The following is a 26,079-nucleotide window of genomic DNA, read 5'->3' as shown; positions in this document are numbered from 1 at the left end:
CGCCGGGGGGGCCGTAAGGGGCCGCAGTCAGCCAAAAGTGTGGGCACAGCGGGGGTTGTAAAGGTAAGCTGAAATAACGTGAGGAAAAAAAACCACCCCTGCCAGAAATCTGTCAAAAAGGATGTTTAAGAAAGATAATATTTTGTTTATGTCAGGTTGATTATGCATTTTGTTATCATTTCAGTCTTCATCAAATCCATGTGTGGGTTTTTTGTCTCTCTTTTTTTTTTTTTTTAAACCTGTATATGTGGTACATCAAGAAGAAAAGCCTGGGGAAAATTGGAGCATCGGTCATTTACTGCCTCTAAATCCTGCTTAGTTGGTGTGTGGCATAATGCGTATGTGCATCTTCAGTCTTTATCATTATAATCATGGTCGTGTTACGACTGTTCAATAAGTTTTAATCAAACACAAGATAATGAGGGAAGTCCTCTATTCTGTAATAGATCATCCACAATAGTTTCTATATGAATGATCTAGGGATTTAGCATAAAAGACTGCTCAAACAGGCTACTGAGTTAGGTTTCATTATAATAGTTTGCACCGTTCTTAATATCTCATTAAAAGTAGTTCTTTATCACGCTGTTACATATTTTTTTTAGTCGTATTTAAGTAGCACAACATTGAGACCAAAATGTAATGAGTTGTGGAAAAACCCACAAATAGTTGAATGTGAACTCTTTAAATATCAACTATTTCTAAATGTTTTGTTGCTTTTTTAATGCAAGTTTTGATTAATGTGACTTTATCTCATAAGCATACAACAAAGAAGAACAATGAAGGACTGTTTTGTAAATTCCACAGAAAGGGACCTCTCCGATGCTGGTAAGCCACAGGCATGAAAGCTGTGTGTGTGTTTGGGGAATGTATTCCACAGCTCCAAATCTAAAGGTGCATTATAAGTCTTTCCTGATTGCCACAGTGGTTTTATAGGAGGCAATACAATGAGTTTCCAGTGAACTAAAGTCACCACCTAGAAAACGTTTATGCATGAATCTTTCCACCAAGTTCAACGAAATTCATTTACGTGGGTAAAACTATTTAGGTGCGTCCTAGCCTGGGCATGAAAATGCTCCTAAGATAAGCTCAGTAAGGTGGAAGCACATTATTGCCTTCAAATGGTTGTCTAAACCAGTCTTTATGGACTGGCTGACATTAAAAACAGTATGCGGAAAATTCTGTTCATAGTGAGTTAGCAGTTAAAGTTAAGGTAAATGTAAATTGGGGTGGCTGGTGTGTGGAGCCCCAGTGATTCACAGCTGGCTCCCTACTGTGGTTGCTCATCGGTTTCTTTATCCATTTATTACATCTCATTTTATGCATTTAGAATCATAAGCTTTCTGGGGTAGGATTCCTCTTTTGTGTAGATTTCTAAAGCCCCTAGCACAAAGGAAGTGGGACGTGTGGCAACTACTAAAATACAAAGAAATAATAAAGATGGTTATTACAGGCAAAGACATTATTCTTCAGTTAACTCGCATCTATTCTGTGTTACCTACAGCAATTATAACCTTCACTATAAGCAATTCCACTAATTTCAGTAGGGCTTCTCCTTGTTTGCATTCAGTTGTGTAGGTGTTTGCAGAATTAATTAATTCTTGCTTTTAGTCTTTGATAGCCTTTCTGTATAAATATATTTTAATTGTAAAAATGAAGTTTGTTTCCGACTCAGAAATGGGGCTGGAAGCTTTTTTCTGGAGTAGAGGAGATGAACTGAAGAGAAAGGAAGTTTCAAGAAAAATTCACCAGGCTGTTCCAAAAACATGAGAAAAATTAGTCTTTAAGCTTTAAATGCAAAAAAGTCAGCAGGGAAGGTTGCAAGAAAATCGTAGAAAAGATGGGTTATTATGTTAAAAAAAAAAAAGTCTGCTTTTTATTTCACAGAATCTGCAAGCAAAGGATATGACAACCCTTCTTTCCAACATGATGAAAATCTTGAACAAAGTGACCATTTAAAGCTCAAGAAAAAAAAGTAGGTATTCTCTGAACTTAACACATTGGCTGCTGGTAGACTGGGTGTAGGGGCGGATAGAGAGAGTTTAATATGGCTTTGCTAGAAAAAAACTCATCTTAATTAGTCTTTTGTATTTTCCTCTAGGAAGGAAAATGAGAAGCCAGAGAAACGGGTGGTTGGCATTTTTGAATTGGTTAGTGTCCAGTTTGATGGTCTGCTTTATATTTTCTTTTCTTTCTTTGTCATTGTGAGTTGTTTATGAATTGCAATTAATAGGCAATCAAAAACCAGAGAAGAAGCCTGAGACCTATTGATGCTAGACCTCTTTAAAATTTGGCCTGTTAGGTCAGATTCCTCCCGCAGTGTATTGGTAGCGCTGACAGCAGTTCAACCTTAGCACTGTTGGAGGATGAAGCTCACCCCTGCTGAGGCTGCTCTAGGACATATATACTGCACAGGCTCTCGCCTTGGCTCTATTTATAAAGGATTTATCCTGTGTTTGACATCTGAGGGATCTGCTCTCTGAGAGAACCAGTGGTACGGTTTTGTGTCAGTTTTCCATACAACAGCTATTCCCAAATAACTCTTACACGTGGACTTGCTTATTCTGGAACAAGAGAAATTTTATTCTTCTCTGGTTTATTCCATGTCCATTTACACTTTGGAAGAGGGTTAGGACAGTCAGGAATAAAATGTTCTGATTTCAGATTAACCACATCCTGGAATAGCTATGGCAGTTTAAATTCACATCCTTCTTTAAACCAAACAAACGTTCAAGGGTAGACAAGCCTTAAGATACAATCACTGCTGCATTTCTACTGGTAGATATAACCCAGGTGCTGGTCAATAACTCACTCTTGTTTACATTTCAAAGGCATTATCTTCGTAAATACGTAACTTACTGGAACACAAAATGCAATATATTGTACAGAGAAGTTCATCACTTGGAAACATGTAGGACATACACTTTGGTTTTTTTCCTGCTGAGTTGGGGAAGAACCAGGTGTCCTGCCAATATTCCCTTAGCAGCTTTACTGAGTACTGATTTAAAGCTGTATGGGGCCTACTACAAAATTCCGATGTTCTGGGTTTACCTTCAGTTGGAGTGTTGTTGCTACTTAGAATACGTAGGTAGAAACAAAGCATGTTCTGTAAGTCTGCTGTACTGTAACAAATACGTGAACTGTCAGGCGTAACTTCACTCTTTTTTTTTTCCTCTTTTTTTTTTTTTTTTAATGCTCGCATAGTTTCGCTATGCTGATTGGGTGGATGTCCTTTTGGTGGTAGTTGGTTTGATCGCAGCTGTTGCAAATGGTACTGGATTGCCACTTATGATTGTTGTCTTTGGAGAGATGACAAACAGCTTTGTGCTAAGCGGCGTGAAATCAAATGTGTCAGAAGGTAAAAAGTCAAAATTAGACTTCTCTATGTACCAGTTATGTTTTGCTACAGGGGCTAAGATTTTTTTCCCCCCAGACTATGCACTGGTGCACATCTAAACAGGTATATAATAAGCAAATATAGCCCTCAGTGTAAGAAAGACATGAACCTGTTGGAGCAGGTCCAGAAGAGGGCCACGAAGATGATCGGGGGATGGAACACCTCTCCTGTGAAGAAAGGCTGAGAGAGTTGGGGTTGTTCAGCCTAGAGAAGAGAAGGCTGCAGGGAGACCTTATTGCAGCCTATCAGTACTTAAAGGGGGCTTATAAAAAAGATGGCAGCAAACTTTTTAGCAGGGCCTGTTGCGACAGGACAAGGGAGAATGGCTTTAAAATAAAGGGGGGTAGATTTAGACTAGATCTAAGGAAGAAATTTTTATGCTGAGGGTGGCGAAGCCCGGAGAGGTGGTGGATGCCCCATCCCTGGAAACATTCCAGGCCAGGTTGGACGGGGCTCTGAGCAACCTGATCTAGTTGAGGGTGTCCCTGCCCACGGCAGGGGGGTTGGACTAGATGACCTTTAGAGGTCCCTTCCAACCCAAACTATTCTATGATTCTATTCTATGATTCTATGAAAATTCATCCTGCTACAAATGACCCAATCCTTTTAATTGATCTTTAAAGGCTAGGCCAGGACAAAAGCAGTGCATTGGATGTGCTCTTTATGAATTAACTTCAACTTAGGCAAGATAGTAAGGAGCATTACCACCTTGTGTATCATCAGTTATCAGGCACTAATTGCTAGAAGTTCCTTAAAAATAAATGTGTATTTGCCAAATGATTTTCTATTTTTCAAAACCCCACTTGCAAACTACAAAACATTCCCAAACTGATGACCCTAGATTGCCATGATTTATCTTCGACATATAATACTTTCACAAATATTACTACTTTTTTTTTTTTCCCCCCACAGATACTTCAGTAAATAGTTCCAGCTGTCCATCAGTTCCAGGCATAAATATAGAAGGTGAAATGACAAAGTAAGAGTCTTTGTAGTTATTCTGCTAACAGAGTTTTGGGGGATTTTCTTTTACTGTGTTATCCCTTTGAGCAGAAGCCAAATGTTTGTCTTCTCAAAAAGGCTTCTCAATAATGTATCACGGGCTTCAGTATTTACTTTGTTGGGGTAAATGAAGACTAATTGTTGCTTTGTGTGTCTAACTTCTCTCACAAGATACAGTGGTGTCATATGGCCTTTTGTTCCCTTATCACAGGTTTGCTTACTACTACGTGGGAATTGGCTGTGCTGTGTTGATCCTGAGCACCATCCAAGTATGGACGTTTTTGATTGCTGCTGTGAGGCAGACAGCAAGGATCCGGCAGAAGTTCTTTTTTGCAGTGCTCCATCAGGAGATGGCTTGGTTTGATACTACCCAGATAGGAACGCTGAACACCAGACTGACAGAGTGAGGGCTCTGTTCATTTTTCACCCCCCTAAGTATGACATTTAGAAGAAAACTGCCATTTATCTTCTATGGAATAGCCTATAGAGAGTTAAAAAAAAAAAAAATCAAAAAAAAACCCCAAACCTAAAGTGGGAAATATTACAGCTCTGAGGGAGAAATTCATTATCCTTTTCAGCTTCATTTGGGCAGTTTCTATAATATATGCATTGGAAGGGTTTTTGCTGTGAAATGCCTGACATTGGCTTTCTAATGTCCATGAAGTACGTGGCAGACAGTACTAGATAAACAGCTCTGCTGTCTCCAGCTAGTTTACAAACACTGAAAGCTCTGACACTTTATTGAATGGAAACGAGCTTGCATTTACATCCAGCCAGATCTCAGGCTGGACTCTGTCCAGTCAGTTAAAGTCTTTGGAGCTTTTCCATAGACTTAAATAGACTTGGGGATGAGGACTGTATGCCCCAAGAGGCAATGGGACTATATGCATGAACACAGATTTTTTTTTTTTTATATTCTGGATTTTAAGGTAGCTTTTGACAGAGCTGTGTCCTGAAAGGTGTAAGAGAAGCTTAAATGAAACCACTCTCAGCTCTAATATCTGTATGTGCTGGGAACAGGAAAAGGGGAAGGAAATTTGTATGAAAAACAGAGGTTCTTCCAAATAATGGTTGTTCTGATAGAATGGAGATAACCCTTGATCTGAGTCTGTAGCCAAAATTAAGAACATAAAATGCATCAGAGCGCTGAGCAGAAGGAATCATTTGGAGATGGTCGCGGGAGGTGAGGAGGCTGTTTGGCTGTTTACTTGTATTGCTCCATTTGGATGCTGGATAAGGAAACTAGGTCATTTGTGACCTAGTGACAGGGCATAGAAACAACAGAGAATGATGGAAAATACAGAGAATGAGTCCTAAAAAATAGGAGGTTTCTGCTGTGTTTTGGCCACACAAGAGACTAATGGTACTGTTCAGTAGCTGTGGTTAGAAATTTCACTGTGCCAGTTAGGAAATGGCAAAGCTTCTGACATTAGGCCACACAGCATGAAACGGAGGGGGAGGGAGTTAGAATGAAAGGCATTCAAAGCTAACAAATCTTTTTTTATTATTATTATTGTTTAAAGTGACATCAACACCATCCACGAAGGCATCGGAGACAAGATCTGTATATTTGTACAGTTTTTTGCCACATTTCTGGCAGGGATTATTATAGGATTCATCCACGGGTGGAAGCTGACACTGGTGATTTTGTCAGTCAGCCCTCTGCTTGCTGCATCAGCAGCAGTTTGGTCAACTGTAAGTGTGTGGGGATTAAAAAACAAAGCAAACCAGGAAAACATTACAACTCATGCACAGGAAAGGGGGAGAGAGAGGGAGAAACCTAGTGTGGTTTCTAAGTTGGGAGGTTGGCCCCATGCTTACTTTATGATTTCCGCTCCTCCTGTAGCTTTTCTCTGGGCTCCCAAGCACGTACTTGTAAGTCATATTCCTTCTGTCCACATACTCTGTCCTCGTGCCACGTGGCAGGAGGGTCATCGGCATCAGAGCATCTTCCTCGCACAGCAGTTTCCTCATGCAGAGCACTGGGGAAGCCCAGGCACACGCTTGTGACCCTCACTCTTCCCTCTCAACACAAATGCCTTTCAAGCTCTTTCCATCTGCACGTGTACATATCTCTTGCAAATAATTTACCAAGTTTCATGCCGTGTACAGAGTAGACCCTAGGATGTATATACAGCTGCTGCAGACTGGAGTGATATAAATTAGTGAAATAACTGGAGAGGTTCCCTTTCAGATAGGAAAATATTTTCCCCTTGTGATCCGTTGTAGCCACGTGAATGGGTACGGCTTGTATTTCTGAGTGGTTACTTATATATAATACTGGGGTTTTTTTCTACTTGAAGCATTTCAAATAAGCTAGAAAGAACATTAGAAGCTGTAATGCAACTACCTTGCTTACTTCAATGTCTACTCGTGCTCTAGTTTCTGAACACCACAGACACCTCCCAGAGCGGCTACGGCACACCTCCCTGACCCCACACACATCATAGTGTGGCTCATAGGCTGTCCTCAGCTTGGGAGGAAAGTGGATCAGACATGAAGCTCATCTGATGCTCGTGTAGTCTTTCACTTTAACAAGGACACAATGAGAGAATGAGCTGAATTTTGGGGAAATCCAGGGCACAGAGAGGCGTTGACCCCCTCGTGCCTAAAACCTCGTCTTGTGCCTTGAACATTGGTCATTCTTATTCACTCATACAGTGTGCATACCCTTTCAGTAGGCTGCAATAACATCTGTTTTTCAACTTTCCAGCTCCTGGCATCCCTTACTGCTAAAGAGCTGTCTGCTTATGCCAAAGCAGGAGCTGTGGCAGAAGAAATTTTGACAGCCATCAGGACTGTTGTGGCTTTCAATGGACAGCAGAAGGCATTAGCAAAGTAAGTTTTTTAAATAATAATTATATTTAAAATATGGAAAAGGAGTTTGGCTGTGGGTTGGGTTTGTGGTTTGTTTTGGGTTTTTTTTTGGATGGGCAGAGGAATGAGATTCTCCTTAGTGTCATTTTATCTTTCTGTAAGTGGACAGCTCACCTGAAAATGAAGATGTGTAAATAGACCTAGTCAGTGAATACTGGCTACTTGGTGTTATCACTGCAAATTTCTTCCCTGATTGAGATCTGGAGTTGAATTTAAAGTGAAAGTGGTGGGAAGGTTATCTTTACCTCGTAGGCAAATGCAGCAAAGCATGTGATTAATTGCTTAACTTCTAGAACATGTGCACTGCTGTTCTGATCTTTGGTTAATAAGCTTATATTTAAGCTTCACTGGATAACAGCCTTAAGTAAAATCGCATCACTGGCTTTTATTACTTTAATGATTTGCAAATAACACTTGTAGTTGACCTAATCCAGTGTTGGCCCTAGTCACATGTAAAAGGTGAGGTAGATATGACTGACCACAAATTTATTCACATATGTATCAGATAACTCAACAAATATAAACAATAACATTCAGTATACAAATACAGGGCAGCACCAATTCCATGCAGTTGGGAAAGGCAGACCAGAAGACCTGATCCAGATGGTCCATGAATCTCTTCTATCTTTTTCAACTCTCATGTTTGCCCTGGTCTTGTGCGAAATTTCTAAGGTGATGTTAGCCCTAGCTCGGGGTCCTACAGCCTGCTCCTGCATTTGTCTGCTTCCAAGGGCTGAGCTCTGACTATCTTATAGAACTGTATTCTGCTTACTGGGATTTGTACTTAAGTTGCAACAATATTAAGAACCTTTCTGCTTACATAGTAAAGGCAAAAAAGCCCTACGATGGCCTAGATCTGTTGTCCCCCTCCTCCCCATCTTCTTCTTGGTCCCTGCAAATACCAGTTTCTGAAAATCCAATGGTAGGAGCTGCTTCAAACTACTTTTTCTTCTTTTTTTTTTGAGGTCTAGAGACAAAATAACTGATATCTGGGTAACTCCATGCCAGTAAGGCCTTTCCTTTCCTCCATGGTTGACCACTCAGCCTCTTCCACAGCTGCACCTGCATTTAATGCAAAAAAACCCATGGAACTGATGGCTGTCCTAGAAACACCTTCTACTAGGGACAGACAAACTCCTACTAGGGACTGACTAGGGCGTTTTGCAAACCATGGATTGTGACTGCTACACAGCTCCTGAACAATGGCCTCAGAGTTAGGAAAAGCAACCTTTCACTGCACAGTGCCTCCACTGACCGCAAATGTTTATGCTTGCAAGGGACCTTCAGTCATCTTCTGTTCCTGGCAGTGGCTTGGGTCTTCCTCTGTAGTCAAGCGGTCACATGTACTTGTTACACTGCTTAAATCCAGTTCTCATCTCCCTGGAGGACTTATAATGCTGCTGACTCAAAGCAGCATTATAAAATGTTCTTAAAACCAAGCCACTGACATGGTTTTAAGAACACAACCAAGCCAAAACATTCAAATATATTTGAGTAACAAATACAGCATTGGTAGCATGTGAGCAATTTACATGAACAAAATTAATGCACGTTGTTTTAAGATTCCTTCCTGGCTGACTGAATTTCATGTCTTCTTACTATGGGGATGTTTTGTATAGAAAATATGTATTAGGATAAAAGTGCAAGCTGCTGAGCATGTCACTGACAAGTAAAAAGATACACTATTCCTAGGCTATACTTTCCATAATGAACTTAAGCAAATGAAAGCTATTTGCTGGAAACGATAGATTAATGAATATGAACTATCCTTAGAAGAAATAATTCTTGCATTGAACTTGTCAGTCTTTATACTGGTCTTCTGTGTCCACTTGTTTGCTATATTGCCATATTAATCAGTAAACTAACCTAGGGGAAAGATTCCTGACTTCCCAGAACGGCCAGTAAGAGAACAGCTCTGGCGTCAGAGGGAGCTCTGGCTTCTATTTGTTTACCTGCCTTCATCCATAGTGCCTGGGGGCATTTTGTTTGTTTGTTTTGCCTTTTTTAAATGTGGAAGATTAAACTTTACCTTTGATAGGTAATGTTGATAAAACTTTTTCAAGGCTTCCTTTAAGGACTAATGCAAACAAATGGCTCAAGAGTGGTATCCTGTCTTCCGTCATGATAATGATGTCACACTACTCAATTGTTTTCTAAATATGTCTTCCATAGAGGTATGACAATGTTGTCAGCATATGTCAGAGCAGATTTATTCAAAGGAATTATATCCCTACTAGTCCTCTGTCAAACAAAATCTGTGTTCTCTTTGTGAGACTTTAATTGCTTTTATGGCAGAAATCCTTTAAATTAAAAAAAGGGTACTGGGAAATATCAATCAGAATGGCATGTGGTACCTGTCAAATTAATGGTTTCCTTATCCACTTTCAGATATGATGCTAACTTAGAGATGGCTAGAAGTGTTGGAGTGAAAAAATCCATTACCACCAACACATCTCTCGGTGTTTCACAATTTCTTATCTTTGGATCCTATGCACTTGCATTTTGGTATGGAACCAAGCTCACCGCTGAGGAAGAAAATTATGACATCGGCCGTGTGTTAATTGTAAGTACAGCAATGCAGCTTGAAAAATGCTCTGTAACTTCAACAAAATAGTTATGTAAGTGGTGTATATAATTATCTCTGTTTTCTGCCAAGTGCTTGCTAAATTAGCTGTTAGAGACTTGCTTGGTAGAAAAGAACTGAAAGGAAGGCATTCATCTTACCTAGCTTTTGATATAACAAGTTTGAATGGGGCATCTTGAATTCCCACTCTAATCCATGTAGAGGCAAAAGTATCTGCGCTTTTCTCACTTGTCTTGGACCCTGTTGTAGGGCAGGATGAAAAACCTACAGCTTGTGGTTAGGGAGCAAAAACAAGTAACCTGGACTGCCAACAAAATTCTAGCTAGGCACTAGGATTAAATGAATCCCACTGGTGTGCTGAATGTGTACTGGGAAGTCCTCAACATTTCATTTAGCCACAATGTCTTCTATGCATTTTGTTGTTGTTTACTTGCAAGCGTTTACTGTACATTACCAATATGTCTAAGTTGTTATTGGTTTGAGGATATTTAGCTGTCTTCTTGCCGTCAAAAGTTTGGCTACGTGCTTAACTTTCACACTTAGGTGACTTCTGATGAGTTCTCCTCAGTATGGTTCCTCACAGCATGTCAAGTTAATTGTGTGTTGGTCCCACAGGTGGGATTTCAGTTAAGAAAATCTGGACTGAATTTTGCAAGCCTCTTAACTTCGGGAACATCTGGAAAGCAACAGAGAAAGATATTTGTTCTATTTGTACATGATAGAAAATGCAAGAACATCAAAAAGAAAAGTCATTCATGCCACAAAAGCATTTATCAGTAGTTACCATTCACCTCAGGAAAATGGGAGTGGACAGCAGCAACTGTGAAATGCACCTTTCACTTTTGTATTTAATTTTCCTGGAAAGGGTGCACTAGAAAGACTTGGGCATTTAACAGCCGGGCACTGGTGACTCTGTAATCACTGTTAACTGTGATTCCCTCTGTCCCCCGTAGGTGTTCTTCTCTGTGCTCGTCGGAGCCTTCTCTTTGGGCCAGGCAGCTCCCAACCTGGAGAGCATGGCTAATGCACGTGGGGCTGCCTATGAAGTATATCGGATTATCAATAAGGTAAGTATCTAAGTAAGTAAAAAAGAAGCCTTTCAACCACACTTAATTTTTCCCCCCTTTTTTTTTCCTTGAGAGACTTAACAAAAACACTCAACAGCCCCTAAACCATAAACTCTATAGATGCCTACCACTGAAACCCATAATATTTCCATTCATATCAAGAAAACTGCCTCTTTGTTTGTTACAATGAATGTTTGAAACCTGGCATGTGTATCTGAGATTTATGGATGAGGTCTTTCTCTAATATTAGACTTGCAACTCCAGAGGTAAAGTAGTAAGGCACTATACTATTTTTTTAAAAATGCATGTATGCACAATTTCAGCTGAGCTGGGTTTTTTTTTGGGGGGGGAGTTGGTGACGAGAGGATTAATAGTGCTATTGAAAGCTATAGTAATATAAAGCTGCAGTGCTGATGTTGCTATGAAAAAGGGTTTCCACATTGTTATTATCTTGGTCTTGCTGTGTTATGCAGCAATTGGATATCTGTGTATATAAAATATTTTAAACAAGTAGGACTAGAAAGTTCATGCAGAAACAGCTACTTGATGTGAATATAAAATCCTCCTATATGTATTACTGAGGGCCATGTTTTGGCTGCAAGATAGTACTCTTAAGTTCTGCAATTACAGATTTTCTGCTGTGGATTTTGTTGCATTTCAAAATGTACTGTGTTTGTCAAAGTAGAATTCACAGTTCGATGTTCCCCTGCATTCAGCATCCTGTGAGTAAAATGCAGCAGCTCTGCAATGGTGTACTGCGGTGTAAATCAGCAGCTGAGAAAGTAAAGGAGAGAACAATGTATCCAGCTGAAATAACAGTTCCAAAAGTGTAATAACCACCAATATCTTTTAAAAACCTCTTTCCAGAAACGGCTCATAGATAGCAGTTCTAAGGAAGGCTACAAGCCAGACAAACTCATAGGAGAAATTGAATTCAGAAACATCCATTTCAGTTACCCATCCAGACCTGATGTTAAAGTAAGTGTTCATTTTAGATTAATCTACTGTACTGAAATTCTGCAGCCTATGTCCGTATTATTTGCCTAATCTTGTTGTTGTTTTCCTGTTATCTTGGAGATTTGGGGTTTTTTTTCGTGCCTGGGAGATGGGACGTTATTCTTTCACCCGATAGTGCACAAAAACAAAGCCTTAGATCTCCTGCCACTGGCTTACCTGCTCACCATTCTCCTCTGCTGGACAAAGCTAAGAAGAACATGTGTTGCTCCTAGTCTGAATTTCTGTGAACAAGAGCTCTGATAAACCAAATAAGATTTTTCAAGATCTGTCATTAAAACTTCCAGACTTTACACAGTTAAACTAGGAAGTTGCTCTTCCCAGTCCCTTGGTTGTTCTGAGTTGCTATGATATCCCATGTGAAAAATGACCTGCGAGATAGGCTTTACAACAATATGCCATCAAATGGATTGAAACATATCATCCTAAACATACATTTGGAAGTCAAATGTTGTTTTGGGCAGATGTTAAAATTGCTGTTCAATAAACTGATGTCCCTGTTCTTCGCCAGTTAACTTCCCATAGTACCCTTATTGTGCAGTGCTATGTGCATCATGTCATGGTGGTGATTACTTTTGTGGTGATACAGTTGGTTTGACCTCTCTACCATATTCAACAGTTTATAACCTTTTGAAGACCTTGATAAAGGTGAAAGGAAAAGGGATTTGCTGCTGTTGTTACTTGATGAAGAAAAAGGTAGAAACAGAGATTTCAAATGTGAACAATTAAAAGCTGGACATGCCAATTAAGTGGTGAGAATAGGAGAGTTCATATCACTATGGCTATTTCTTCAGATGGCTCTTCCCACCTCAGTCATCTGAGGTCTGTCCCATCATGCATCAAATCTGTTTCCAGGACACTGGGGCTGCTGAAGGACAGACCCAGAGCTAGGCTTTCTGCCTAACTGAAGTCAGTGCAATGCATCTTCTTTCACTCTTGGCTCAGAAATCAGAAGTGACAGAGCAGGCTCTTCATCCTTCTTCCTAAAAATGCTATTCAGGCCAATGAGCTATGTTATGGGTCTGCACGCCAAATGGGAGGGAAATAAGAAATATTTTGTCATCCTTCCCAAATCTACTGAGTCAGCAGCTCTCCCTACTAAGAGTATCAATGTTATTTAATAGAGCCAAAAGGAATCAGCAAAGATGTGTAGAAGTTATCCACAATCTCTCAAGCACTTGATGCAACACAGTGTAATCTCCCCTGTCCAGGCTAAACCAAATCAAAGAGATCTAAGGAGTCTAGTTATTGTCAGTTTTAATCTTGACAACACCTTGCCTGATAAAAGAGAGTTAGAAAATAGCCCATTAGGTGGTTGTGACTATTTGCATCTGGAGAAATTATAGTATCCAGAATATAGTTCTTACTTGATAATGCAGGCACCAGGATATCAGCTCTTGGAGATACAAACCCTGCTGGATGTAACACAGGGAGAGGAGAGCAATATTGCAACTATTTTAATCTCTCATTGCAAAAACATGTGTAGGCAAAATTATAAATCAGCCTGGTATAAACAAGAGGAGTTCCCATAGCAGCCAAATATTTTGGCAACTACACAACATTACTCGTATATGACATGGACATCTTTTGAGGTAAAATGTTCCTAAATGTGAAAATGGCAACAGAGATATATCATTAATCTGTAACTACTCTCCAGGTTGTTGAGGCTGTTAACAATAAGGATTGGGATTTATTAAGGGTTTTCCAGCAGTTACCTTGTCAAAACAGCCGTTTATATTCTAAAAGTAGAAGAAAGCGGGCTTGTTTCTCATCAATAAAGTTTAGCACCTTAGAAGTATTTTTCTGTGAGATTCATAACTAAGTGTTATGCCATTGTCTAAGCATTGGAAAATGGAGGACAGCAGGAGAACATAAGACCCCAAGCCTGCTACCAGATCACACAAATTGGAGAAAATGAGCTATCAAGTTGAGAATACTGTGGCTGTGTCTATATTAGTTGATTTGAGTGTGCTGGGGAATTTTCCCAGGCACTGGAATGCAATGGTCTATGCAAGGGAACTCTTAAAATGTTTCTTGGCATGAACTTGGCCTGTTCCAATTATCAATCTTCTCAAATAATTCCCAGGCTTGGTTTGGTAGCCAGAAGGATCCAGGGACCATTCCCAAAAGGCAGGTTGCATGTAGCCATCCTGCTTCGAAGGCTAATACACTTCACAAGCATACATGCAGGCTCTTTCATATCAGTGCCCCAGAATATTCCCAGGTACAATTAATTTACTAATATTGCCATACCTTCAGGCTGCGCCCCTTACTACTGCTTTGATTATTGCTACAGTTACCTTAACAGACTGTTCTCTAATCAAACTTGTCAAATTAAGATATAATTATATTTTTTTTCCCCAGATCCTCAAGGGTCTGAACTTGAAAGTTCAAACCGGGAAGACCATCGCTTTAGTTGGTGCCAGTGGCTGTGGAAAAAGCACTACTGTTCAGTTGCTGCAGAGATTCTATGATCCTGTCCAGGGAGAAGTGAGTGCCTGCAAGTGAACTGTAAAAACTGAGAGTTATTAGGATAAGCATGAGTTTCCCATATTGACTGAACCTTCTTCTTTTTTTTTTTTTTTATTGAATTTGAGCATATCTCTGCATAGTTCAGTATTTCCACAATTTAAATTGCAATGAAGTCTCTTCTCTTGTTGGCTTGACTTCATTATTCTCCTCCTTCTTGCAGTACTATGCCAGAAATACTAAATACCACAAATCTTTGAATAGATGCAAGATCTGAATTTAAAATTATTTTCATCAACAATTGGCTTTTAAGGTTCTGTAAACTTTTTTAAGCAAAGCATAATCCAACAGTGCTCTGCTGTATTTTGCTTCCTTTTCATTGAACATAAACTGGAACCTGGAGAGAGTTTTCCTATTTTAAATGGTCGTTTTCTTGGCTCGTATTTCTCTATCTCCTAACAGCAAAAGTTTCCGTCGTTACACGTTGTACGTCTGCTCTACCACTAAACACTAGATCCAGTCAGTAAGTGATAAATACTTCTCATAAGAAATTTCCAAAGGGAAAAAGGAAGAAAATAAACAATAAATTTTTAAGGCAAATGTTCTTTTTTACTTAATATTTGAAGAATGCTACTTGGTAGTTGTTACTGTTAGTTGGAGCTAGGTAAGCATTTCAAATACTAAACACTGAACTATCACTACATAATGTATCAAGGCAGCTATCTATTATCAACACAGTTGTTTCTTAAACTTATTGTTTCTGTGGCTGTTCATTCCTGCCCCCATGCCTCAGTTTGCTGTTCCTCCCCTGTGCTAATGTCAATGTTCATAAGACCACATTGCAAATGATCTAGGTTAAAAATAACTTTCCCTTCCTTTTTAGTCAACTTGGACTATTTCTTTGATCTGGTGTAAAGCACAGCCACAGAGGCAATTGTGTAGCCGCAACTGTGAGGCCAGCAAACTGGCACAGGGGCATGAGAACAGGGTAAAAAGTATGCAGGGAAGCTGGAAAACTCTTAAGCCAGCTTGGACAGCATGGTTATTGGGGCGGGGGGACAAAAAAAAAACCAAACAAAAAAACACCCCTGATGTCTTCTCTGTTTATGCTGCTCCTCACTATTTTCTAGCTTGTGCAGTGGATGGAAAAACTGCAGTTGTAACTTCTGCCCCAACATAGTTTTCTACTAAAGGCAACATTTTTTTTCTTTTTTGTTCTTGTAGCTGATACTTAAGTCATAGTAATTAATTGATTTATTATGAACAGAATGCATTTCCTCAACTTCTTTGACATATGCTTTTCCTCTCAGATTACCTTAGATGGTCAGGATATTCGAACGCTTAATGTAAAGTGGCTACGAGAAAATATTGGTATTGTGAGCCAGGAGCCTGTTTTGTTTGCAACAACAATAGCTGAGAACATTCGCTATGGCCGAGAAGATATTTCTGATGCTGAAATTGAGCAAGCAGCCAAGGAAGCCAATGCTTTTGACTTTATATCTAGACTGCCTGATGTGAGTTCATGAACTTCTTCTGAGTGTAAGAACGAAAGGTCCATTTAGGCCGGTGTCCTGTTTCTGAGAGGGAGAGCATGGGAATCTAAGCTGTAGTATAACTTCCCAAAATACTCTTATAGCCTCCAGCAGCTTTCAGTTCAGGGACTTTCTGGACTAAATATTGTGCCTTTGTTTGGTTGCCCTCAAAGGATTTGTGTCTAAGTCTGGAAAAACTGTCAATGCCTTAACTCAGGAGAAGGGAAGCTTCACAGCTGTATTACCATCCCTACCCATCTCACAAGGCATGAGAAGAGTTGGACTTCTAAAGAGAAGATCCAGAAATCTGAAACCCTTTGTCAGCAGCTGTCTGCACATTCAGTAGGAAATAGGGGGTGGAAGTAAATAAGTATACCCTGAACCAAGGCCGTTTTAGCGGCTCGGAGCTTGAGCTCTCCCTCTGCCTGAGATTCAAAGCTTTGAGCCCTCTCCTAGCTGTAGGTGCCTTACTCCTTTTGGGGTGAGGGCAGGAAGAGAGATCAGTCATTCAAAACACATCCTCAGGAATGGATGATGATATGTCCTTCCTTTTGGTCCTGCAGTTAAAAAGATGTGGAAAAAGTGCCCACCTGGGATTTGATTTCAAATTCTTCTACTACCTCAGAGAGCTTGGCCCCCACCTCTCAAGAATGTGCCACTCCTAGCGTGTCAGTCTGTTCCAAGGTCCCTTCTTCTCAGGAGGAGTTATTTGATCATATTTACTCTTAAACAGCAATATAATAAAAGACTCCAGTGGACTTTGAGACTTGCCACTTTGGAGTGAGTGACACAGTCAGTAGGAACCAAGCCATGGCTCCAAGGGGGACATCTCAGGTTCAGAGGAGGCGACATTGTAGGTCCCGGTGGGTCCTTATGATCCCAACCCTGTTGGAAATGTAGGCAGTCCTCAGTAAATAGAGAGATGCCTTTTACAGGCCAGGGTTTGGAGCACTCTGAGCAAACAGTAAAGATCAAGACTTTAAAGAACCATAAGTTCAAAGTTAGGCATGTAAAGTATGTAATGGAGGTAGGAGGGCTTGACTAGATGGATGGATGTAGTTGCATGTTTGCTCTGCCCATGCTCAAGTCAGCCAGATAAAGCTACCTCTTGTCTAGAAGCTGAGTATTTATGATTGCATAGAGAAGTGAGGATTTCATTTGAGATGTCCCACAACTTCTGTTTTGTTTTCTCCTTTCTCAGAAATTTAACACCATGGTAGGGGAAAGAGGGGCTCAGCTGAGTGGGGGACAGAAGCAGCGAATAGCTATTGCCCGTGCCCTAGCAAGAAATCCCAAGATTCTTCTTCTGGATGAAGCTACATCTGCTCTAGATACTCAGAGTGAATCCATAGTGCAAGCAGCTCTCAATAAGGTAGGAGTCATGTTATTGAAGCTACCAGTCGCCATGAAAAGGTGCAACAGCACTTAAGAAAAATTAACATACAATTTTCAGTGCAGGTTTCCATTGGAATCAAGAATACTGAAAAATAAAATTTGGATGGATGTTTCAATTTCAGTGTTTTAACAGGGAGTTTAAACGATCAAAATTTTACTTAGGAATCACATCTATTTTTTTTTAGCATTATTGCTAATTACCAAGACACTTACAGTCTTGTGTAACTGTAACTTAGGTCTCGTGCACTCCCTTCCTCAAATTACAGTTGTTCATTTCCTGGTGAAATATGGATGGCATCTTATCAAGACAAGGTATGAGGACTGAATGGCCTTTTTCAGGTAGATTAGTAGAAATGTATAGTGTAATATTCCTAGTATTCATTGTTAATTGAGCAGTTGCTCATAATTTCCAGAAAGCTCTTGGGATTTAGCCATTTTCTTTCTTTACAGAGACTGAATGCAAATCACAGAACAAAAGCAGAGCCAGTTACAAATACTGAGTCTCTGCCCGCCTTGTGTTTTTTTATCAGCCACGCAGCTCTAGGGTGGGTGCTACTGCGGAGCAGAGCTGTCAGAGCTCATACCTATGCTTCTGTCACATGAGCTCACGGTCCCTTCCTCACAGCCCTCCTTTGTCAATGGTTTCCACCAAGATGTAGTGGATGCTTTGATTAAAAAAGAACTTCATGGGTGGGCTGGGATGTTTTTTCATTTATTTAATATTTATCTAATTTATCTTTAGATAATTTTCATTTATCTATATTTAGCTAATATTTTAATGTATTTTTAAAAGCTAAGTGAAAAATCCTGTCTTTCATTTCAGTAGTTATGCACAAAGAGACATGAGTTACAAGTATGGCTCAAGGGAAATACAGAATTTACCACCTTCATTGCCATTCAGTTTAAATCTGAGGTAAAATGTAGCTGTTGGTTATATTCACATGACTATACTGATATTGTTAGTATTGAGGTGACATGTGGATGCAAAAATAATATTCATCTAATCTAATTTGTATATAAATGATATTATTGCTGCAAAGTTAAGCACTAAAAGATTGCCTCTTCAGCCATAATTTAGCTTTCTTCTGCATGTTCTTTAATTCCATGATCAAATACTAACCTTTTCCAGAAGCTTATTGCTTCATTTAGTGTATAACAGAGGGAGATCACTCAATTAAGGGGACCGTTCTATATACTTTTCCTCATCCTTCAGCATGTTCCCAGAACACACCAAAATGAGCCTTGAATGATAACTTACTCATCTTTTCACAGCTTTTTGATGTCCATCAATGTAGTCCCCAAATGGGATTTACAAATTTCTTCTCAACATCCCTGAGTGGAAAAAGTGGTGTTAATATTGTTCATTATTTTTACAGCTGAGAAGCAGAGATATTAACTTCACAAATGCACGCCGTTTCTGAGCAGTCATATGCAGATGCTTGTAGTCTGCCGTTTTTCAGATAACTTTGTATCTTTTAAAGCATTTTGCTTGTTCTGATCACAGCTCCCAGCTGCAGTGGTGAAGGCTCTGCACCTCTGCGCATTAGGGCACAGGCATGAAAACTGCATCGAGGCAGACATCCTGTGACAGGCTTTGAGTGACTTGCATCAGATCCATGAGAACTTCATGGCAGGTGTAGGGGAAGACACCAAATCTCCATGGAAGCATTCATCTACTGAAACTGTCCTCATCTTCTCCAAGCCCTTGTTCCTGTGCCCATGTGATGTACAACTTCTGTAGCAAGTAACTTCCAGCAGGCTTCTTGACTGCAGAACGTATTTGTTGCATGAGGTCCCCTTGGATTTCTCCTCCTGTCCCCAAGCCACCGTCTGCTCTAGGCGTCAGCGAGGAGGGAAGCCGCTCTCTCCAGCAGCCGCAAGCTGGCACGTGCTCATTTGCTGCATGACCAGTGCGTGCCACTGGTCTGTGTGTGGGAGCTGGAGAGGGATGGAGCATGTAACCTGCAGACTGAGGCTTCAGCAGCTCTCCCTGCCAAATCCCAGCAGGCCCCTGATTTGAGATGTAGCTTATTTCAAAAGACTGGGAGAGAGCTTTAGGGAGTGTCTAAAACCCATTTCTGACCCCAGATGTGCTCCACTCCTCTACGCTTTACTAAGTCTTGTCAGAAGTCATGCTAATGTTATACTTCCAAAAATATGCATGGACAGTATATAAAGAAAATATCCTTTCTTTATGTACTAGCTATCCCAGCTTTATTTTGAGAAAGATCTAACTGTTCTCACCGCATTTCCCTCCCATGCGTGCATACACATGGAAACACTTTATGGGCAACTTTAGCTCAAACAGTTCAAGTTTAGTAAAAAGTCAAATAACCTTAATTGTAGCCTTTGATACCTGCATTGCCTGTCTAATAAGATCAATGTGGTTTTCTCTGCCTGAATTAGGCAAGTGAAAGTGTCCTTAGGCTGTTAAACAAGAGACATGAAACCAGGAAAAAAAATCTTTGCTTTTAGAAGAAAGAATTCTTTTTAAAATTTGGATTTATTTTATATTATAAATGCCTAAAATAACTTTGTCTTATTTCTGTGCTGTTTTCTTGTACATTTTAATGTAAATTGCTTTTGTTGTTTTTCTGTAAGGCTCGGACTGGACGTACTACCATTGTGATTGCTCACAGACTGTCTACCATCAGGACTGCTGACACTATTGCCGGATTTGAGAAAGGTGTCGTGGTTGAACAAGGAACACACAGTGAACTCATGTTGCAGAAGGGAGTCTACTATTCTCTTGTAATGCAGCAGGTAAGGGCAAATTTATTTATTTTCTTTCTCCATTTCACAAAATTATGAAATGCTGGTATGTGGAGCCATTTTCTTTCTATAGCTCCTGCATGTTGTCCAGCTGGCAGCTGCTCAGTTGCTCTAGTCTGGGCACGGACACAGGCTTGGAATTCTTGGGGGTTTTACCCATAAAAGTGTTTCACATTTACACACAATCCAATACGTCAAAAACATAAGTGAGTTGAAGGCACAGACTTATGGCATAACCACAGAATTGTTAGATTCCAGGTGGATTCCATAGACTGCTTAAAGAGAAGGAGAAAAGAGAAAAAAAAATAATCAGGACCAAATAGTCTACTGCTCTGCCATTACAGACTGCCTATATATGTGGCATATAGGCAACAGTGATCACGATTGAAACAGCAGTACTCATGAGAAAAAAATTTTCTTCTCCCTGCTCAGAATGTCTTGTGATTGTATATCCTGAATTCTCACTAGGGTTGTAGCAATAATGTTCAAGATGATGGGACATCAGAAGAAAGTGAAGATGCAGGGGCTGAGGAGTATGAGGAAAATGACAGAAATGATCTTGAGGAGGAGCTGACTCTTCAAGATCATTTTGAAGAATCGGTGATCTCTGGGAGAGGCAACATTCGAAGAAGATCCAGCAGATATAAGAGTAAGAGGAGGAGCTCTTCTAAGAAGTCCTCTGGAAAAAAGAAAAAAAAAGAGCTGGAGGTGGGTATTAAAGCTTTAGTTTAGAATTTAGTGATAACACATAAGCATAAACACAAAGCACATAATTTTAATTACGTTTAGATAGCTGGCTGCCATGCAACATTTACTCTGGTGCTATTACAGTCAGTACTCACCAGGCTGAGTATTTATCCTAGGAATATGGGGACAATCGAGTACGTCTTACCAAAAACTTCATTTTAACTCTATTGACTTGGTGTAGAGCTGGAAAGAACCTGTGCTGTTGATTTGTTATGCTTCATAAAATTAAGTGTATTATTTCAGTGTTACTGATTTTTTAATTCTATCTAATTAAAACGAATTGTGAGATTTCATTTGCCAGATTCTTTACTTCCTGATACTCACTGTTGCAAATACTCATGGATAATGTAATCCCTGGGGTGTGCATACCAATTTTTAAAGCACTTTGGAATATCATATCGCCTTTATGTCAAACGAAAAAAAAAATGTATCAAAACCCTAACATTTTGCAGTGTATTCTAAACAAAAGAATCATTATTCTCTCTCTCTCGCAGTGTTAGGATATGCTTTAAAACATCCAGTTCTGGAGGTTTTTATTCAGATAAAACACTTAGTTGACAAATGTCATATAGAAGTAAAAGTCATATAGGAAGTTCAGGTTTTATAAACAGAACTTTGTTTTGTCAAAGTTGAGTAAAACTTGCTCATGGCAATCAATAGGAGCAGATTTCTAGTGGACTCTGGATCAGACTTTGGGTAGGCAGCTCAATAGAAACTTGATTTTGTTTCTTCCTATTTTGTACTGCTTGAACTACAGCATTTTTTTGCATGAAATGTATTGGAAGAGTTGTTTGGCGTTTTTTGGTTTGGGTTTTTTTTACCTGACTTCAGGACCCTTGAAGTGAAGAAATAAAATATAAATTCTGAAGTAAAACCATGGATCCTTTTAAATCTATGGAAGTTAGGATCTCATCTGTAATACAGCATCTGATTATTTAAAATACTCACGGAAACCTTAGTGTAATCGATATTCCTTCTCACTAAATATAGCTTCCAACTAATACATATTTCAAATAGTACGAAGGAGCTGGATCCACTCCTATTATCACAAAAATGTTATGCAACTTCAAAAGATACTTTTTGTCTGTGTATTAATACTGCTTAAGACCTCAGAGGAAGTAGTGGATGTTCACGCTCAAGACTTCAGTATTCATCACATTCACAAAAAATTAAGAAATCAAGCATACAGCAGTTGTAATTATTTCAGAAAGCTCAGCCCACTTTTATGGTTGAGGCTTAGCCACCCTCATTCAGCATCCGAAACATGGGATAAAATAATCAGGAAGCAAAAGCAACTTACTCATAATCCTGCCCAATATTTTGACTCATTTCCAATGTTTTCATTTTTTGCTTTTCCAGAACTCCCCCTGTGGAGGCATAGACACTTGAATAAATTAGTAAAGCAGAACAGGGCATTTTTTTGTACTTTCAAAGGAGATGCAGGCTAACTGACTGTTACATATGCCTCTTTCATGCTTTTGGTAATGATGCATAGGCTATAGTTTGCAAAGGAGAAAGACGACCTCTCTACCCAATTGTATTACTGCCAGCCCACTAGCATTTAGCTGAACCGGAGGGATCTTTTCTGTGCTCTGAACAGTGAGACTTTTAGTTCTTTACAAAGATTCAAGTGTTAAAGTTGCCATTCGTGGTGACCAGCCCTATCTGACTTTCAGCGAACTATCCTGACCCTTCTCCCCTTATGACTTAGCCTTTTGTTAAATTTTTGCCTCCAAACTTTTACAGTGCAGTTGAAGTTCTAGGATATGAAACAGCAAAGCTGCAGATCTCCAGCATGTTTGCTCACTCCGAGTGCACAGAGAGGGCTTTCAGTAGTTTACCAAGACAGCTCACTACTCAAAGCCTAATGAACACCCACTGTCTGGGGAATTTCATGTTTCCAAGGAAAACTTGCAGCCTTCCCTTTCCTGCAGGAAGAAAATCTCCCTGCTGTGTCTTACTCAAGAATCCTGGCTCTGAACAAACCTGAGTGGCTGTATGTACTGCTGGGAGTGATTGCTGCTGCCATCTCAGGTGGGGTCCATCCTGCATTTGCTGTTATATTTGGAAAAATCATTGGGGTAAGTTTTTTTGCAAATGGACGTTGTAGTCCTGAGCTTCCCTCATGCTCAGCCAGTTCTCCCTATGCAAGACTCTGGGTGGGATTCACTTGTATAAATGGAGCCAATGAAAAATGGATAAATGTTGGTGACGTGATCCTCTAGAGGCAGAGCCCAGTGGAGCTGCATCTGACTAGCAGAGGAAAGGAGGAACAATAGTTGGAGGTGGGGGAACAAATTATCGAGATGTAGGTTAAATGGAAAGCTGGACTGTCTTCTGGCCCTCAACAGAAAGTTGACTGCAGAGTGATTTCAAGATCCAGGATACTTACTAAGAGAAATTGAAGTAGGCAAGTTTCTTGAGATGAAGGCTGATTTATGTAACTGGCACTCATTGTCTACGTACTCATTTTTGTGTTTTTTCTTGCATAGGCTTTTCAAGAAACAGATCCAGAAAAGAGGAATAAAAACACTTTGGTGCTTTCTTTAATGTTTCTTTTACTTGGAGTGATTACCTTAGCAGCATACATAATCCAAGTAAGTGTCACTACACTGAAATGTTAGAAGTTCTTAACTCCCCAGCAGACTGCAGGTATAACTCATATCAATACAGTTTGAGAAGCAAAACACCAATCAGAGCTTACAAAAACATGCAGAAGTGCCAGGGTTCTCCCTGAGATATGTGGGTTTTATTGATGTGTTTACTTAAAGACAGATGTCCATATTTACTGTTGGTTTAAATAAGCCACTGAAGGCAATGTGGATTCAGCATGATTGAAATCAAAGCTGAGGGTCTGGCCTTAAAAGTCAAAGTTAAGACTGACATTTCTCATTGACAGTCTATAGCCTCTTGCCAAAGTAAGTGTAAAATAGACTCTTTCTATAGCAGATGGTCCTTTTCATACCATCAAACAAACTCCATCGTTTGCTGTCCTCTTATGACTGCTTCACAGCTTGCAGGAAACAGTTACTGCACATTGATGTCCATATCATAAAATCCATTGGTGAGACTGCTGTGAGTGAATGTCTCTGGTAGCAGTCAGAGTAGGGAGGCCAACGACTAGATAGGCTGATTTGTCTTCTAATGCTGCTGAGGCATACGAATAAGGCATTACAACGAAGCTCCTGCCTTCTTTGCCATGTTGCTTCCTTTCTGTGGGAAAATACAGTTTCAGGTTCCAGGAATGTGAATGGCAGTTTTCCCAAGACACATACATGCACAGGGGGTTGTAGGAGACTTTTTGGTGTCATTGCTTTTGTTGTGCGGCTTTGTAAACAGAGTTAAAGCATCAGATGAGAAAATGCAACTCTCTTTCCTCCTCCAGGGATTCATGTTTGGGAAGTCTGGGGAAATACTAACAATGAGACTGCGCTCTTTGTCCTTCAGAGCATTACTTCAGCAGGTATGAATTATGCAGCTAGGGTATCGTGAGAGCCAGATGGCTTTTGCAGACTGTTACAAGGTGCACGTTGGGTTTCAATTGTGTGGTCTGGAGAAAAGAAAACAAAAACATGTCTCTTCTACCATTAGCTTAGGAAAAAGTACAAATTTTTCTGAAAGTCTCCTGTCCCATGTGCAGTTTGGCTCAGTGCTGCTACTGCAAATAGTCTAATTTTGAAGGATTGTCATTGCAAATGTGCACACTTCTGACATGCTAATATGCACACAGTTTGCAGCTGTCTGTGTGTGCAAGGATGACCAAAAAAGTTTAATCTCCCCTTGCTTGGGTGGTCATGACACAAGTATGTAATATATAGAAGTCTAATCTGTTTAGTTATTTAGATTTAAATCTACATACTGCAATCCATAGCAAGTAAACAATCTGATAATTTTTTACTGCAAAAAATTCAAATTGCCCTATTGCATCAAGAATTACCCATGAGAAGAACAAAGTTACTTATATTAAACCCTTCCTGTTAATTTGTGAGATTTCATGTTACTTGCATAGGAGTTTTGAGAATGCATAACTTGGTACCCCACACACCCACAGGGGACAAGAACCTGTGTGTTCATAGAAACGTCTGAAAGGGACTAGGAGATGGAAAATTAGTGATTAAAAAAAACTGCCATAGCCTTTGGAGGTAAAAGGGCCTCATTTCCTTTCTGTATGTACAAATACAGATGAGCAATTGCTCTTCTATAGTTAATGGAATAGGTAACTTGTAAGAAGAGAATAGTTAACCTCTTCAAGAAGGACTCAGTAAAAGGGGTTTATAATAAAAGTTTCTAAAAAGGCACATTCAGAAGAACGTTACAGCTAATCACACTTGGATTGTGAACAATTAGATGTTCACAACAGAATAATACTTTTTAAGCTTTTTCTTTTAGTTTACTTGGAAGATGCTGACTACAGAGGAAGAATATTGCAGTTAGCCATCATGACTTCTACTTTCATTTCCCCATATGCTACCTGAGCTGGAAACGTTTGTTCATTTTATTAGTAATCCTGATAAATCTGAAATATAAGAACATGTAAATTTTGAAACAAAAATTAGTAACAGTTGTCTTTTCTTGCAGGAGGTTGGATGGTACGATGATCAGAAAAATGCTGTTGGCGTTCTGCTAACTTGGCTTGCCACAGATGCTTCCCAAGTCAAAGGGGTATGCCGATTCTTTTTTATGTCCTTTTTCAATATTTTTTTCCTTATAAATGTTAATTGTAATTGGCAAGGGACACTGAGATTATTTCAGAACACAAGGTAGTAAATCTACCCCACGGACTGGCAGATGCATTTACATAGCATGCTCTTGACACCTTGAAAATGGCTTCCCAGCTGATAATTTATGAGAACTATGAAAAATCCAGCAGATGTTCCTCCCTGCAAGTCTTTAAGCTAAGTATATAATAACTGTAAACCATTTCACCATGCAAAGTGAAATCTGCATGTGCTGGGGACCAGAATCAGTGGACCCCAGGTTTTTGTACCCTGTGATGGGTGTCACGTGAGAACCATGAAGAAGTTGCATCTGCAGATGATACAACCCTTTACTAACCTTAATGAAGATCATAGAATCATAGAATCATTAAGGTTGGAAGAGACCTCCAAGATTATCGAGCCCAACCATCAACCCAACACCACCATGCCCACTAAACCATGTCCCTAAGCGCCTCATCTACCCGTCTTTTAAATACTTCCAGGGATGGTGACTCAACCACTTCCCTGG

The 26,079-nt window shown here is 39.8% G+C and overlaps 1 protein-coding gene across 1 annotated transcript in view; it reads left to right on the top strand.

Annotated features, from left to right (window-relative positions):
* Positions 1 to 776: 776 nt before the first annotated feature.
* The window catches only part of LOC103918720 (multidrug resistance protein 1-like), a 35,710-nt gene continuing 10,407 nt past the window's right edge, over positions 777 to 26,079 (top strand). The window contains exons 1-20 of the mRNA XM_009326112.1: positions 777 to 825; positions 1,885 to 1,972; positions 2,099 to 2,147; positions 3,202 to 3,355; positions 4,307 to 4,373; positions 4,608 to 4,799; positions 5,920 to 6,091; positions 7,110 to 7,234; positions 9,662 to 9,836; positions 10,811 to 10,924; positions 11,792 to 11,902; positions 14,303 to 14,428; positions 15,718 to 15,921; positions 17,141 to 17,311; positions 19,936 to 20,097; positions 20,575 to 20,814; positions 22,788 to 22,934; positions 23,346 to 23,450; positions 24,239 to 24,316; positions 25,432 to 25,515. Coding sequence (XP_009324387.1) covers positions 777 to 825; positions 1,885 to 1,972; positions 2,099 to 2,147; positions 3,202 to 3,355; positions 4,307 to 4,373; positions 4,608 to 4,799; positions 5,920 to 6,091; positions 7,110 to 7,234; positions 9,662 to 9,836; positions 10,811 to 10,924; positions 11,792 to 11,902; positions 14,303 to 14,428; positions 15,718 to 15,921; positions 17,141 to 17,311; positions 19,936 to 20,097; positions 20,575 to 20,814; positions 22,788 to 22,934; positions 23,346 to 23,450; positions 24,239 to 24,316; positions 25,432 to 25,515 — 2,613 coding nt within the window. The remainder of the gene's footprint in view (positions 826 to 1,884; positions 1,973 to 2,098; positions 2,148 to 3,201; positions 3,356 to 4,306; positions 4,374 to 4,607; positions 4,800 to 5,919; positions 6,092 to 7,109; positions 7,235 to 9,661; positions 9,837 to 10,810; positions 10,925 to 11,791; positions 11,903 to 14,302; positions 14,429 to 15,717; positions 15,922 to 17,140; positions 17,312 to 19,935; positions 20,098 to 20,574; positions 20,815 to 22,787; positions 22,935 to 23,345; positions 23,451 to 24,238; positions 24,317 to 25,431; positions 25,516 to 26,079) is intronic.

The sequence above is a fragment of the Pygoscelis adeliae genome, unplaced genomic scaffold (assembly GCF_000699105.1).
Source record: "Pygoscelis adeliae isolate BGI_AS28 unplaced genomic scaffold, ASM69910v1 Scaffold15, whole genome shotgun sequence".
NCBI classification, from domain to species: Eukaryota; Metazoa; Chordata; class Aves; order Sphenisciformes; family Spheniscidae; genus Pygoscelis; species Pygoscelis adeliae.
The sequence above is the reverse complement of the archived record's forward strand: the minus strand, read 5'-3'. Positions and strand labels throughout refer to the sequence as shown.